Here is a 16,331-nt window from a genome sequence, read left to right on the forward strand (position 1 = left end):
ACCTGGGTCATTTGCACTAAAATATGTCATATGCAGAGGCCATAACAGAAAAATAGCAAGCATTACTGCACACATTTAAAAAAATGTTATTGGACAAAAACACCCAGAGCATGGGGGGGGGCACTGCAGAAGGGGGACTAATTAGAATAAAGTCTGCTGACACATGTGTATGAAAACATCCTAATGAGACTTTAGTCTCAACACCCAAGAGCCACAGACAGATGGCTCTTTGCTTGAGTACATAGTTCTAGGCCAGCCAACATTACATAGTGAAACACACACTCTCTCTCTCTCTCTCTCTCTCTCTCTCTCTCTCTCTCTCTCACACACACACACACACACACACACACAGAAGAGGAAAAAAGAAAAAAGAATGTCATATTGAAACTTAATTTAGTAAAAAAGGAAAGGATTTCCGGCGCGCACAGGAAGTCTGTGAAGCCGCCCATCATATCATACCCATGTGAGGAGCCGCAGGCGCTACACTCAGATAAGCACCAGGTTTTATATCCTCCCTCCCTTTTCATAGAAATATACAATTATGCACAATTTTACATCTACTACATTCTTCCCTCGGTGTGGTATGGACACCTTAACCTCAGCACTTGGGAGGCAGAAGCAGATAAAAATCTCTGTGAGTTCAAGGCTATCCTGGTTACATAGTAAGTTCCAGGTTAGCCAGGGCTATACAGTAAGGCCATATCTCAAAATATATTACCTCATTATTGGGGTGTGTGTGTGTATAAATGTAGACGCAGATAATTACTATAGCACTCACCCGGCAGTTGGAGAACAATCTTGGGGTGTCAATTCTCTTGCCTAATTAATGCATGGGAACAGGTTCAGGTTACCAGGCTTGCAAAGCAAGTGCTTTTACTTGCTGAGCCTCAACAATTTTGGTAGCAGTCAATTTTCTGCATTCAATGATTTCCTGCTTAAAATCCCAAGACTTATGTTTTGCATTAAACGCTGATGGAGCCATCAAATAAAGATTCTTAGAGGGTAAATGCTTTCTCATTTGTATTTTATTGCTGTGCTCTGAATATACTCCTTGCCCCTACCAGTTGAGTATGTCATTTTCTATGTGTGAGGGTCCAATGTGCAAAATCAAGATGTTGGTGGAGATGTAGTGTGGGCGCCTGGAAGAAGCATGGCTGCGCCTGTGTGGGCTGGTTTTCTGTTCTCTTTTGTTTTGTTAACTTCACACAAGCTAGAGTTAGCTGGGAAGAAAAGCCTCAGTTGGGACAATGCCTGCATCAGATTGCCTGTAGGACATTTTCTCAGGTAATGATTAAGTGAGCAGTGCCACCCCTGAGCGTATAAGAAAGCAAACTGAGGCTGGGCGGTGGTGGCTCACACCTTTAATCCCAGCACTTGGGAGGCAGAGGCAGGTGGTTCTCCATGAGTTCGAGGCCAGCCTGGACTACACAGGGAGTTTCAGGACAGCCAGAGCTGTTACACAGAGAAACCCTGTCTCGAAAAACCAAAAAACAAGAAAAAGAAAAAGAAAAGAAAAGGAAGAAAAAGAAAGCAACTGAACGATCATAGGGAGCAAGGCAGTAATCAGAGTTCAACCAGGGATCCATGGCTTCTACTTCAGCTCCGGCCTCCAGGTTCCTGCCCTGTCATCCCTCAGTGATGGCGTGTGACCTGAGAGTTGTAAGATGAACTGAATGCTTTCCTTCCTACGTTGCTTTAATCACAGTGTTTTTTTCACAACAAGAGTGCTGTGAAAGAGAGTACTTATCCCGAGGTTGTCAGACTTCATTCCTGGAGGTCTTGGGACTGGGACTGCTTCTTTGGTGGATATCAGCTGAGCTGTCCCTGGAAGGCCCAGCTTCCAGTTAACTTTCTTGACTTGTGCTCTTCCCTTCTGCCATCCTTGTTTTGTCTCATCTCCCGACCCTCTGAATCACCTTCCTTTTCTATTTTCAGAGTCTGGTACTTTTGCTGACCTCACTAACAAGAGCCATAATTTCTCTGTCTTTAACCCCAGAAGAGCAGCTGCAAAGGCTGAGATCTGCACTCACAGGTCCTGGGGTTATAGTGAGGATTGGGGACTGGGGTGTATGCTGAGATCCATATTCACAAGTCCCAGGGTTACTACTAGGATTGGGGGTTGCTGCTACTTGATGTCCACATTTTAAGAACTTCCACTCAGAAATCACTTAATATCCAAGAAGAGACTCGATACCCTATGAGCATATAAAAGGGGAGGAAGTCCCCCTCAGTCACAGTCATAGGGGAGGGGAGTAAGGAGAAAATGGGAGGGAGGGAGGAATGGGAGGATACAAGGGATGGGCTAACCATTGAGATGTAACAAGAATAAATTAATAAAATAAAATAAATTAAATTAAAAAAAGAAATCACTTAACATTAAAACCTTTAGTGTCAGTTTACTGCCACATTCAGATATAACTAGGTAACTTTTCAACGTACTTCAAACAGCTCACAACTGCTAATTACTACACTAATGATCATAAACTGTGAGCTGAAGGCATAAAATACAGAATCTTTAGGACATGAAAAGCCCCACGACACAAAAGCCACCCAGCCAAGTTTCCGCTACTCCTTTAAACACTGGGGCACAACTGAGCAATAATATCCTACACTTAGTGTGTTGTGGTTGGACATGCTCCTGCCTCCACCCTCTCCTCTCTGCTTTCCTATATCCCTGCACGCACATAAAACTGAGCAACTCTATGTGTCTCTTTTCACAGATGAGAAAAATAACTTCAGTAAGATTAAAAATATCCTACTTAAGTGTGGCAAGAGGAACACGGTGTGCAAGCCAGGCATGTGGGGAGATTCTGATGAGTGGAAAATACTGCAATCTCCGTGGAACACAATTTGACAGAGTATTTTTGTGAATGATACAAAATAATAAATAGTGTTTGATGATTTAATCTGAAACAGTATGAAAGGTCAAGAGTTCCCTTTGAAAAGACCTGAAAAATTAACCTACTCATCAACGTTTTCCACATCATGTTTCCTGTAAGATATTTAAAAAAAAAAAAAAAAGGGACACCTATAGATGCAAACTGTACTTATGTCTGTTGGATCTTGTCCCTTTTAATACAGTGAAAAAAACCCAAGCAAATAGGAAAAGACAGGAAGAAGTATTCAAGTGCATGCACAAAAAAACCAAAACAGACAAACAAAAAGCAAAACAGAAAAACAAACAAACAAAAAAAAACCCAACAAACCAGGCGTGGGAGAAGTCAGTGGATCACAGCTCTTGGCACCAAGCCTGACAGCCTGAGCTCAGTCTGCAGGACCCACATGGTGAAGGGGAAAACAGAATCATCCAAGTTGTCCTCTAATCTGACACACAGGACATGTCATGTGCACAGGATATCTCTCTCTCTCTCTCTCTCACACACACACACACACACACACACACAAATAAACAAACAAGTAAATACATCTTTAAAAATTCAACAACCAAAAGTATGTCCAGTCAGCATTCGTAGCTGCTACTAATAACCACACATATATGCTTTCAGAATTATCACTCATCAGTGATACTGCAAGTCCCACAATCCGTTATGCTACAGGATTGCCCTTCTACCCTCTCCCGAGACCATCACACAAAATGAGAAAATCATTCTATCCTTATGCTTCCCACTCTGTTCCTTCTTTACCTTCCAGCTCCTGTTAGGGAGACAGGATGATCAATCAGGTATTTGAATTTATGCCTTCGAACAGGGTGGTGCCAGACATGGTCTGCAAGACGTGGAAGGGCACCCTAAGGGAAAACAAAGCAAAAACCATAAATGTCCAGCAGAGGGCACTCTAGTCAAAGAAAATGTTACTAACGTGAATATTTAAATCAAGGGTATTTGGATGCTTTAACAGAATGCTTATTCAAAAACATAAATGCAAATAGACTATTAAGAGAGAATCAATAATATATCTGGTAAATTTACATAAAAATGTTAATGGAAATACTCAAGCAATGGAAACATTTGCGAAAAAGACGTGAGGAGTTTTTGCTTTTTTTGAGACAGGTTCTCTCGTAGTGTAGCCCAGTCTGGCCTGAAACTCGTGGCAGTCCTCCTGCTTCAGCCTCTGAAGTTCTGGAATTATCAGTACCAGCCACATACTCAGCAAAAATCTGTTCTCTAGCTGGCAAGAGCGCTTAGCAGCTGAAAGAGCTTGCAACCTGATCACGTGTGCTTCTCCCCAGAACCCGTGCTGGAAAGAGAGAACGTGCTCCTGAAAGCTGTCCTCTGATCCTGAGCCCAAGCCACACGTGAACTAACAGTAAATTTATTTTAAAATTTGAATCTGTGTTTTAAAAGAGTGCCTGAATATACAACTTCTGCTCACCAAATGCTTAATGAAGTGAATACAAAAAAAGAAAGAAAGAAGGAAAAAGAAAAATGACCCTAAATGTTCTAAGTATATGTACACAAACCTTTGGAGCTTTAAGTTTCTTAGTAGGCAATAAGTTTTCAGGACAGGGCCCAGCGTTGGCTGCAGAGTTCAGAGACAGGAGCACTTCCTCAGGAATGAACTCATTCTTAAAGGCAGCAGGAAGGGGTTTGAGATGGTCCACCATGGGTTTCTTCTCCCTCAGCTCAGGAAACCCTAAACAAGTAACAGGAAAGAAAAGCTCTTAGTGGAGTGTCCTGGGGACTTAAAAGTTTCCCACACTGCCCCATCAATCTGGTGTGTTTGTAACAGGAAGGGCGCTTCTAGTGGACAAGCCTAGCAACAAATACTACTTAAAACACAGCACAGCGGGGCTGGAGAGATGGCTCAAAGGTTAAGAGCACTATTTGCTCTTCCAGAGGTCCTTAGTTCAATTCCCAGCAACCACATGGTGGCTCACAACCATCTATAATGAGATCTGGTGCCCTCTTCTGGCGGGACGTGTACATGCAGGCAGAACACTGTATACATAATAAATAAATCTTTAAAAACAAAACACACACAGCACAGCATCCCGTCCACAGAGAAGAGGGGAGAGAGGATGGTATGAGAACATGGCAAGAGCCACAGAGTGAGTGTACAGCCAGTCTGGACAGTTCGGAGAGGCTACCCTGTTTCAACATAAAAAGCGAATATGTAGCTAGTCAGGGTAGAGCATTTGCTTAGAGTGTGTAAGTCCCTGAGTCGAATCATCCATACCTCTAAATAATAAAAGATTTGGTGGAAATGTAGCAAAATATAACAAATCAAAAATCTCTTTAGTGGCAGTAAGGCTGGAGAAAGTGTACATCTAACAAGTAAGAATAAAAGGGTGACTGTACTTGATTCCTATTCTAGCACAGGTCTCCATTTACCATAAATTGGTTTTGGGGGTTTTTTTTTTTCCTTGAAACAGAGTCTCACTATGTAGCTCTGACTGTTCTGTAGCTCGCTGTGTAGACCAGGTTGGCCTCAACATTCACAGAGATCCGCCTTTAAAGGCATGCGCCACAAAGCCCCAACCCGAAGGATGGAAATCTTGAGGAGTCTCAGAAAAATTATTTAATCTTCTACAAATAGGCATAGTGTACTAAGCTGTGTTTATCTTATCTACACTACTACATTTTAAAAGCTCCCTTAAAGTCAGATAGCAAGAAGCCAAAGCGGTATTGTTGCATTCAGCTGTCACTATTTAAACAAAGAGGAAATAGGATTCTGACTTGGTGACTGTCCAAGCTGGCCTGAGAAGGGGAGAATGAGTTGTGAATTGTCAGTGGCCATGAAGGTTCTGTCCACGGCATCTTTAAAGTTTACCTTTTGCCTCCTCCTTGACAACATTCAGTTTTGACTGTTTGGCCTCAGGTGCTGATGGGGAGTTCAGCGAAGTGCTCGACACTTTGTGTAGAGACATAATAAACAGTGCCTGCTAGCACCCTCAGAAATACTCCTGCAGAAAATTAATTCAGAAACAAATCAAAATCGTTGTTGGGACTTTCAAGCAGCTCCGTAATTCTGTAGGCAAAACAAAGCAAATGGACGAGGAGACCATTTGAGTGTTTTTGTTCAGATTAGAATTCAGAATTCATCTAGCATGGTGTCCTTTCTTTGGGGAACCCTCAGTGTTCTCTAGGATAACCTTACAAGACAGAGGTTGTATGGGTGGCTCAGAGTCAGAGCCCAGCCGGGGAGAGTCAGGTTCCACCGCCCTACAGATCGCGGGAAGGTTAGAGAGGTCCAGCTCCACAGGCTCGAGTGAGGAGGGTCCCCCCCCCCCCCACGGTCCCTTCAGGAAAAACCTGCAGACACGGACACCCGCAGCTCTACCCACAAATTGTGTTTCCCGCCAGGAGTGGATCAGCGGCCCTTTCCTAGAACGCCCTGCGTCGTCATGACAACGCAGGACCCCGTGTCCTAGCAACCTGTGGTCCGAGCTGCCTCCGGCGGCGCCGTCAAAAAAAAAAAAAAGAAGAAGAAGAAGAAGAAAAAAAAGAAAAGCAGTCTCTACACTCTCTAGATGTTCCCGTGTGGTTTTTGTCATGGGTAGTAGCAATAAGGAAGACAAATACTTAGTCGGGTTGTTGTCTTGGAATGGGACAGTCCCTTGTAGTCGCGCTTCCGGCTGCGGATTGCGCAAGCGCAGACCAAGCTCCTTTAGAGACACCCCCCCGGGACCCCGCCCCCGCCCCCGCCCCGCCCTTACGAGAAGGTGATGCAGTTGTGAGTCGTTTCCGTTCTCTACTCTGTTCAAAGTTAGCATAGTGTAATGTGAGTTCTGAGTCAGCAGGGAAACTTACCCAGAACCTAGTCTCAAAAGGAGGGGAGGAGGAGTAAGCTAAGGAACACACACCCCAGTTCTGTTGTACAAGTTTTTATGCATTCGGTAATTATTTCATGTTCATAAGTGCTGTTCATTTAGTTTCAGGCAGCTTCATATACCACCAGTAGCTGAAGGAGAAGACAAATAACTGAGTAAGCTAAGGGAGGAATTATGTTACAAGTTACTAGTAAATAAACGGCCCCGATTTGCATTTGCAGTGGCATTGATTCTTTAGCTTTCTCTCTACTGTGGCCATTCGCTTTTGGGAAGGTGGAGGGCGAGTGGGGGTTGAGAAGTATTTCTGCAGCCCTCTCAGGTGCTATGGTTATTGCTATGAGCCACCAAACTAGACCTGCCAGCACTTGGCTTTTCCCAGTCGCCACTGCTGTGAAGTAAACGTCTTTTCATCTTGTATTCTACTGTGGCAGCACAAGTGTACTAACGACACCTTCTCTCCAAAGAATCTACCGACTGTAGGAACACATCGTGGTCAGTAGTTGACAATACAACACTTCCCATTGAAGCGCCTATGGAAACAATAGACACAAAGTAACTCTCTGCCTACCCTCTATAACCTAATTACTCCCACCTGTATCTCCAGTGCAAGGCATGGGATGGGAGAAGTCTCTTCAGAAGTTAGGCGTGCCGATTTATTGAACCAAATGGCTATTTATTGTCATGCAGGAATAAGTGGCAGCATGAGAAAAAATAATTTATGGAGGTTTAGGGTTCTTTTGGGCTCAAATTAACCAAGATTGTGCATCTGACTTATGAGGTTGATATAACAATTTGTAAATTTAACAAGAGAAAGCTCTTATGGGATACCATACTCAAGGTTGGTGTGGCTGCTCACTTTCATAGATTTATTTCTTTTAGGGTGGGGGGGGTATGCAGGAAGGTCCCCCCAGAGAAGAAGAGGAAGTCAGATCCTCTGGAGCTGGAGTTACAGGTGGTCATGAGCCACCTGACACCCTGACACAAGCTCTGGGAACCAAACTCAGGTCCTCGCTGCATGAGCAGTCAGCCCTCTTAACTGCTAAAACACCTCTCCAGCCCAGAAACGTTGATTGTAAATACTGCTACATATTGAATTCTAGCCCAGCTTGGACTACAAGAGATCTTGTTTTATTTTTTATTTTATTTTATTATTTATTTGTTTGTTTGTTTGTTTTTCGAGACAGGGTTTCCCTGGGTAGCCTTGACTATCCTGGACTGGCTTTGTAGACCAGGCTGGCCTCGAACTCACAGTAATCTGCCTGCCTCTGCCTCCCAAGTGCTGGGATTAAAGGCTTGTGCCACCACTGCCCTGTAAGATCTTTTAAAACAAACAAACAAACAAACAAACAAAAAACTTGAATTTTAACTTGAGATCAGCCTATTTGTGCAAAGCTATGCTCTCAGCATTGGTGTTATCAATCTAAACAAACAAAACAAAACAAAACAAAAAAACCTTTCAAGATGCATCCTACAGAATTAAACGTTCAGTCAAGAGACCTATGTTAAGCATGGTAGCACACTTTTTTTTTTTTTTTTTTTTTTTTTTTTTTTTAGTTTTTCAAGACAGGGTTTCTCTGTGTAGCCTTGGTTGTCCTAGACTCACTTTGTAGACCAGGCTGCCCTCGAACTCACAGCAATCCACCTGCTTCTGTCTCCCGAGTGCTGGGATTAAAGGTGTGTGCCACCACACCCAGTGGTAGCACACTTAAGTCCCAGCTCTCGGGAGGCAGAGGTAGAGGTAGAGGTGGATCTTTCTGAGTTTCCAGCCACACAAAGAGACTGTCTTAAAATTTTACATTTCTATTTATAGATATAGATATCTTCAGAGAAAAGGAACTGTGAACAGCGAAAGTTTAAGCAAAGAGTGCAACAGCTGTGGAAGCTCTTCACAGAAGAGCTGAGCTTTCAAAAGACTGATAGGGAGCCACTCTGCAAAGCAGGGAGCGGTCACTCACTGGGGAGGAGCACGGAGTTGGGGGTGGGGAGCATGGGGTTCTACACCAACTGCTCCAGCGCCTTGAGAAAGTTGATGCACCCATGAATGCAAGGCCACACAGGAAGAGCTGTGAAACCAAATCAAACTGTCCAGAGAAAAATTTCAAAGACCAGGTGCATTCGTAACTGAAATAAAAAATTTTGTGGGTGGCACTGAGGGCTCCAAAGAGCACAGCTTCTTCCTATTCGCACAGCATGACCACAGAACGATTGGCACCGTGATTGGCCAGCACAGTGTGAAGAGGGGCTTTACTTTCATAACCTCTGATGAGCACTGTGCCCTGGTTAAGACTGTCATTCAGAAACAGACTCTGAATGACTGTGACATGCAGACAGCTCTGTCAAAGCAAGGGATGGCCAGTGCCTCCTCTAGCCAGAGGACCAAGTGCTTATGGAACCTAAGGTGGTTTCACTGAGGTAGTGTGACGGTGATGACAATTCTGGCTCTGGCGGCAGCTGTGGTGGTGGCAATAGAGATGGCTATCATGGACTTGCTAGTGATAGTGGTTGTGGAGGGCGTGGCCTTGGCTATTCTGGAGGACTCTGTGGACATGGCTGGACAGGGTTATGGGAAGCAGGGAAGCAGGGCAGCAGCTACGTGTGCGTGGCCGCTGTACCACGGGAGCAGTGGAGGAGGCAGCACCTGGCAGCGGTTGTGGGAGCTGCAGTGACTTTTACAACGGCGATTTTCCTCAAGTCTTCAAATGCCAGGCTCGTGCAGAGGTAGAAAATTCTGAGGCAGCAGCTCTCGCCCTGTGATGCTGAATACAGAGGCCAGTGCTTTGCCGAAACATGTAACTAAGGAGGCTATGGTGGTGCGGTAGTGATGGAAGGCTCTAATTACTTCCAGGAAACAAAGTTTAACAGGGAGGAAGAGCTGGTGAAGGTACAGGTTACAACAGACTTGACTTGGGAGCTCAGTCTAGCACAGAGGTGCCCTAGACAACAGCTGTGAGTACGGAGGGGACAGCCCGTCAAGGACGTGTCTAGGTATGTAACGGGTTCTTTCTTTTTTTTCTTTTTTTGTACTGGGGGGAGGGGACTACAGTTTGGATTTTTTTTATGCCCATGCTGTTAGCTGATCAAGACACTGAATTAAAAAAAAAAAAAAAAAGAAAGACACTGAATTAGGGACTGGGAGAATAGCTCACTGGGTACAAGCACCCCCTGTGCAACCCAGTTTCAGCACCCATGGATGTGAGCCGAGCCTGTTAGCGGACACCTTTAATCCCAGCACTGGGGAGGCAGAGACCGGCAAATCTCTAGGCCAGCCTGGTGTACGTAGGGAGCTCCAGACCAGCCAAGGCTTCAGGGTAGGACTGTCTCAACAACAAAAACAAACAAGACAAAAACCCCTGGGTGTGGGTGGACACATGTGCTTTGCTGACTCAGCCTTCTAGTCACAAGGGTGAAGCCAGGTTAGGGAGGCTCAAGGGACTAAGGCGGAAAGGGATAGAGCAAGGCACCCAATGTCCTCTGACCTCCACATGCACCCACAGGTGCAAACAACTGCACACATGTACACACTACACACACTGAAGGGTTTTTTCTGAATATGTTTATCTACCACGTTCTTTACATATGCAGTACTCTGCCATTTTGTGTATGAAGTTTTCAGAGGAATGTGAGCAACATATTATTAAACAAGTTCATGGTTAAAGATCTGCAGGAAGAGGTAATCAAAATTTCAGGGGGGGGGTGTCGGCGGGGGAAGCAAGTAAGACAACCAGAAGCTATCTTTAATCACACACACACACACACACTTCAAAGACAGCTTTTGCTTCTGAGACTGAAGGCAGCTGCTGCACAGTCTAAATGGCAGGGCCTAGGCCAGGCCTTCAGCTCTCTTCACACCCAAGAGGCAGCACACTGACACGTGGCTATTCAGACTGCATCTCTAACGACTAGGTGTGCGGGCTGCCTGTTTCAGCAACAGTGAAGAGCAGTACGGCTACCCTTCAGTAAGACACACAACACAGGCGCGCGCCCTCTACTCACCTGAAGGGAAGCGCTCCACCTTCGGGGCGCGTTGAAGTAGAAATGGGACACGTGGTGGCGTAAAGACGAGATCGAGCATAGAGGAAAGGGGCGGATACATGCATTTTCCAGTTTAAACACAAAGCAATTTGAGTCAGTTCTGAAGACAGTGCACTCTTTTTCTCAAGTCTAAATGGACGTAAAAGCATTTACAGAAGAAAAAAAAAATATCACTAAGGATCTCTAAGACTCCAGAACTTTCCTACCGACTGACAGCCGACAGCTTCTTTCTGCTTGTTCTTCAGCGGTCTATTGAACCGAGAGCAGAGACGGCTCCGATCTGTGTTCAACAACCAGCTGTGTTTATCGTCTCTGTAAACTGGGCTTATACGTAATGGTTTATTCCAACAAAGGATGTAACGCTGCATTGCCTACTAGAAGCTGCATTGATGGTAAAAACAAATCAAACTCTTCCACAGGTGCCGCTGACGTGTGTTGCACTCATCAAACCTTTGTCCTGGTTCCTCCAGTGTCGCAGCCACCAATGCCTGGAGTCTGAGATTTCTTTGCCACCGCAGGTCATTATGCATAGCGTTAGAAAGGCTTAGGTGAAATTACCGTGTAAGATTAGCAAGCAAGGCACTTACACTTTATTAATCAAAGTAATGAACTATCTTCTGCTAAGAGGTTTCCTCTAAGGCTGGGGCTCTAGCTCAGTGGTGGAGCATCCTTTACCCTGTCAGAGGCTCTTACCTCTGTAATTCTAGGACTTGGCTATGAAATATGCACACCAGTTTATAAATACACTTGCTGCAAATACCTAGGTAACAGCAGCAGCGATGATCTCCAGAAGCTTGCCTTCTCCTCTCACGGTAAAGGAGGTTTGGGAGGACAAAACCCGAGTGACTGCCAAAGACCATCTCGTTTTAGACGACCGAGGAGGTGTGGTGGCTCCCGCCCGTTTCTCTCAGGAGGCAAGGCAGGGGAGCTGCATCTTGGGACAGGCCAGACTCAACAGTCCCTGGGGCGCTCTTTATAAAAGTACATTAAGTGCCTCTTGGGACTTAAGAGGTAACAGCTCAGACTTAGGTTTGGCTGTAGGGAGGACAAGGATACAATAAAACTGTTTTCTGCCAGGGCTCTGCAACAGTCCTATGAGGTAGTTAGCGTCCCCATCTTACAGATGAGGAAAGCTGGCTCTGTAACGCAGGCAGCTCTGCCCCCGGGTCACTCTGATATAAATCCCTAGCGCTCGGGATCCACCGCCCATGCAGTGGAGTAGTCACCTCCCTACTGGCTCTCAATCCGGGTATTGGCGGCGCGGGGTGTGGGATGGGGTGGGGCATACCACTGTGCCTACTAAGAGGAGCTACCCTGCATAGATACTTTGTGTCTCTTTTATGAGATGCGGCTTGAGAGACAGGTCACTTGTACCCTAGGCTGGTTTCCAACTTCAACTGGTTGTGTAGCCAGGAATAACCTAGAACTTTTTTTCTTTTTTTCCCCCGGAGGCAGGAATGTCCATGGGAGATATGGTGCCAAAGGGTAAATTGGCCTAAGGAATGTATTTTGTTGGACAAAGTAAAGACCAAGGTTGCATGGGAAGACAGACATGAAGCTGTATGGCTCCCTCGTAGAGAAGGGAAGAGACAGAAGCACCCGCAACAAAGGTAAAAAGCCAGGTACAAGACACCTACTGTATAAGAAATATATTTTGTTGGTCAAAGTGACGACCAAGGTTAAAAGGGTAGACAGGCATGCATGCTGCATGCCTCCCGTCGAGAAGGGGTGAGACAAAACCACTCATAACAAATGTGAAAAGCCAGGTATAAGATACCTATGATATACATAAACCCTAAAATAAGAAGAGTTTTTATATAAAGTTTATTTAAAGCTTAATTCCTTTTTCTTTTGCTCAGGGCAACTGGCTTGTCTCTAAAACGGGAAGCATTTTCTCAGGAAACAAGTAGCAGCCTGGCCTATACATCAGGCGCCACAGAGCCTAGACATTTAGAACTATACAATGTTGTTTTGATTTCAATATGATAAATTGTATGCTCATTGTTAATGGTGATGTTATATTTCATCTTTGAAAGAGGTCAAAATAAAACAGACCTGGATAAGAGAGACTGCCAACTTAAGTAGGTTTACATGAATTAAAAAGCTGCAGACCAAGCACACCTCATACATTTAGTTTCAAAACTGTATAATGCTTGTGAAAAATTATGCTTTCAGAATTAAAGAACCGGACACTGACGCTGGATCAGACCTGACAGGATTCATTCTTCCAACATGCTGAGACGCTGATATCCTGCATCCTTCATGTTCCAGCCCCAAGTGCTTTGGTTGCTGTTCCTCATTAGCAAACGACAGCTTCAAAGAGGGCTCCTGATCCAAATTGGTCCAGCATTTCAGACTGTCCCACACAGGACTTAATATTAAGCCTGAAATTTCTCAACATTTAGAGACTGAACCATAAATACTATTCCTAGCTTGTTTAACCATTTTTTTCCCCTCAGTTTTATTTGGGTCCCTAAATAAGTATTCTCCGCCCCAGATCAGCCTGAAGAAACTTTAAGAGAAAGATACCCCATTTCCCTTAAGGGGGGTTGGGTAGGTTTTGGGTTGTTTTCTTGGGCTATAGATATATATTGTCACTAAAAGGTATGGAGATAGGGGTTGTAAAGAAGAAAGAAAGGGGAGTATAGAGATATGTAGGGATGATAGGACCAAATATAGATTATTGACTCTACCCCTCAACTTAAGGCCTTGTTACTCACAAAGTTAATTTTAATTCATTGATAAAGAATTTTGTACATCGATACAAAATAAGTTTAATTTTTATACATTAAAATAGAATTCAAATTTAATATTCTTCACACATTATATTTCTACTCTGAGGTGTTGTGCACATACAACTCAATACATGGTTTACTTCCAATACTCCGATAGTGTTATTGCAGGCTGTTTAGGATAATTAAGTAATGCAAGTCCATTGTTGATCAATTCACGGTCATGTCAAATATAGAAATATACATGCTAGGTTTAGCAGATATGATTCTGCAGACAGAAACCTCAGAGACCTACAGAACATGGCATTTAAAAATGTTTTTATTGAGCTGCACGCCTTTAATCCCAGCACTCGGGAGGCAGAGGCAGGCGGATCGCTGTGAGTTCAAGGCCAGCCTGGTCTACAAAGTGAGTCCAGGATGGCCAAGGCTACACAGAGAAACCCTGTCTCGGAAAAAAAAAAAAAAGTTTTTATTAATTTAAGGATTCTTTGACAATAAGACAGGTTAACTCCTGGCAGCACCCAGCCTCCACAAAGATGATGAGCATTGAAGAATCTTGTGGAGATGGCTTTGAGTGTGGCAAAACAGCCACTGGGCAAAAATGTCCTTTTTTCTCCCACAGACAAAATTCTGCCAGCATGGTCTACATGAGTTCCAGGACAAGAAAGGGCTATGTAGAGAGACCCTATTTCAAAAACAAACAACAACCCCAACCTTGGTGTTCTAATGAAACTCTTAACATGAAGCAAGCAATATTATCCAGACAATTTTAGTACATTAGTCAACTATCAAAAAAACTAAACTTGGCCCTCTCCCTCTGAGACTGAGAATAAAAACATCCAGTACTGAGGTAATAAATGACCAACAGAGACATATAAATGCAGGTGAAATATTGTACATAAAGTGGTTTTCTTGTATGGTCACTTAAAATCAGTTATTGTCACTAATACTTCTTATGGAAAGCATAAATCCCTTACTTGGTAAATGATAAGAAGTTTCACGACAGAAAACAACTTTTACCCATGGCACAACAGGGAACAATAAACGGACTACTTGGAGCAAGAAGTTTTGGTTTTATTTTCTTTTTAAAGAGTTCAGATGATAGTTTGAAAAAAGGCACCTTTTTCCAACATGGTCATGGTTGCCAACCAAGCCAGTCTTCTTTCACCGAAGTGGCCACCTCTTTAAGGGTTCTGGATTTTTGAAGTTCTCTTAAGATGCTCTGAGGATTCTAAGTAGTTTGTAGTCCTACACACATTATCATCACCTAAAATCTTGGGAGAAAACAAATCCCTAATGAAAGGCCTTGTCGGGTGCGGCAGCACATGCTTGTAAACTCTGGCACCTGAGGAGGCTGAGGCAGCAGGATGTTAGGCCCACGCCAGCCTGGGCTGCAGAGAAAGACCTTGTCTAAAGAGTGGGAGAGGAGCAGCTTCAATCTGTCCACCAAATGCAAACTTGAGAACTGCTACAGAGTAACGCCCTTTCCTGAAAATGCACACATACGATGCCTCAGAGAGGGTCACCCTGAAGTCCCATCCCCTTGCTGCAGAAGACTGGCTTATGACCAAGTCCCAAGCCAATCTGTCCCCTCCTTATATTTAAAATGCCATTACACATACAAGTGACTGGCTCATTTTAATCTTTAAGACGCATGACAGAATTCAGTAGGCTCTGTTTGCAGCAGGCTTGTTGAGGGGTTATGGTTCTGTGACAATACAGAGTACTATTGTTTGGGGACAGAAACAAACAAATAAACAAACACTGTGTCTGCTAAGGTGGTGCCGATGTTCAGACAGACCCAGCTCACCTAGAGATGTGGTGAGTAAGGCAGGGGCTGAAGCTGGAGACGGGATGGCCGAATGAAGAGTGGTTGTAACGGGCTCTATGTATCTTCCTGTGAGACTCAACAAGATGTCTAAAACCACTCTGAAAAGACTTCCCAAAACTGTACGGACAGCTGCCGGGATACCAAAACGTTTCTCAAATGGCTGTGCTGTGGAACAGTAGGTGTGCAAGCAACTTGTAAGGCTCATTTCTTGGGGTAGGAGGTTGAGCTACATGGTCTGGGCTACTCTTCCAATGCACCAGCCTCACACAGTCTTACCCAGGCACACAAGCACAGCAGGTCCTCCCGCCACACCAGGTGAGGAATAGGCACCTCAGAACTTGGAAATGTCACATAATGAGTACATGTCCTTAAAAATGATCACACAGTAATTTATTTCATCTAAAAATATACTGCTAAAGTATAATAATGGCTGAGCAGATGCTCCAGAAGCCAGCTTCTGGACCCTTAGTAGCCATTTCAGTATTATTAGTAGTGAGATTAATACTTCCAGTATGAATTCACGAGGAAAGTCACTGCTTGTTAAACACTGAAGCAACTGTACCAAAGAAGGTATGCTAGTTAACTTCAAAGAAGTTTTAAGAACAAAAATCTTGGTGATGTCATCTGTGATCCTAGCACTTGGGATGCAGGGGCAAGAGGTCATGGGTTCAAGGCCAGCCAGGCTACATAACAAGTTCAAGAAGACGAGCCTGGGCTACATAGCGAGATCCTGCCTTTTATAAACCGAAACCAAACCAACAGTACTAAAATCTTTCACAGGACTTCTATGATAGAATAATTAAGATATATGAACAGCTCAGTGAATCTGTTTAAAAATGACTATTGAAGTTTCAAAAGGAAATGTGTTTTTCCCTTTCTACTTCTAACCCTTGATTTTGTACTAGCATTGAGTTCAAGGTAAGAGAATCCTAATTGTTTCCAAAAAAAATCACAACTTATACAGAAAATGAAAAAAAAAAAGAATAGACCAGACCTTTCAGGAATA

General features: G+C 44.0%; 1 protein-coding gene across 1 annotated transcript in view; it reads right to left on the bottom strand.

The window, feature by feature from the left end:
* Positions 1–6,527, bottom strand: part of Axdnd1 (axonemal dynein light chain domain containing 1) — an 86,262-nt gene extending 79,735 nt beyond the window's left edge. Inside the window, 4 exon segments of the mRNA XM_051148327.1 lie at positions 3,645–3,748; positions 4,421–4,593; positions 5,731–5,863; positions 6,483–6,527. Coding sequence (XP_051004284.1) covers positions 3,645–3,748; positions 4,421–4,593; positions 5,731–5,827 — 374 coding nt within the window. The 5' untranslated portion in view covers positions 5,828–5,863; positions 6,483–6,527.
* Positions 6,528–16,331: the final 9,804 nt, after the last annotated feature.

The sequence above is a fragment of the Acomys russatus genome, chromosome 6 (assembly GCF_903995435.1).
Source record: "Acomys russatus chromosome 6, mAcoRus1.1, whole genome shotgun sequence".
Classification (NCBI taxonomy): Eukaryota; Metazoa; Chordata; class Mammalia; order Rodentia; family Muridae; genus Acomys; species Acomys russatus.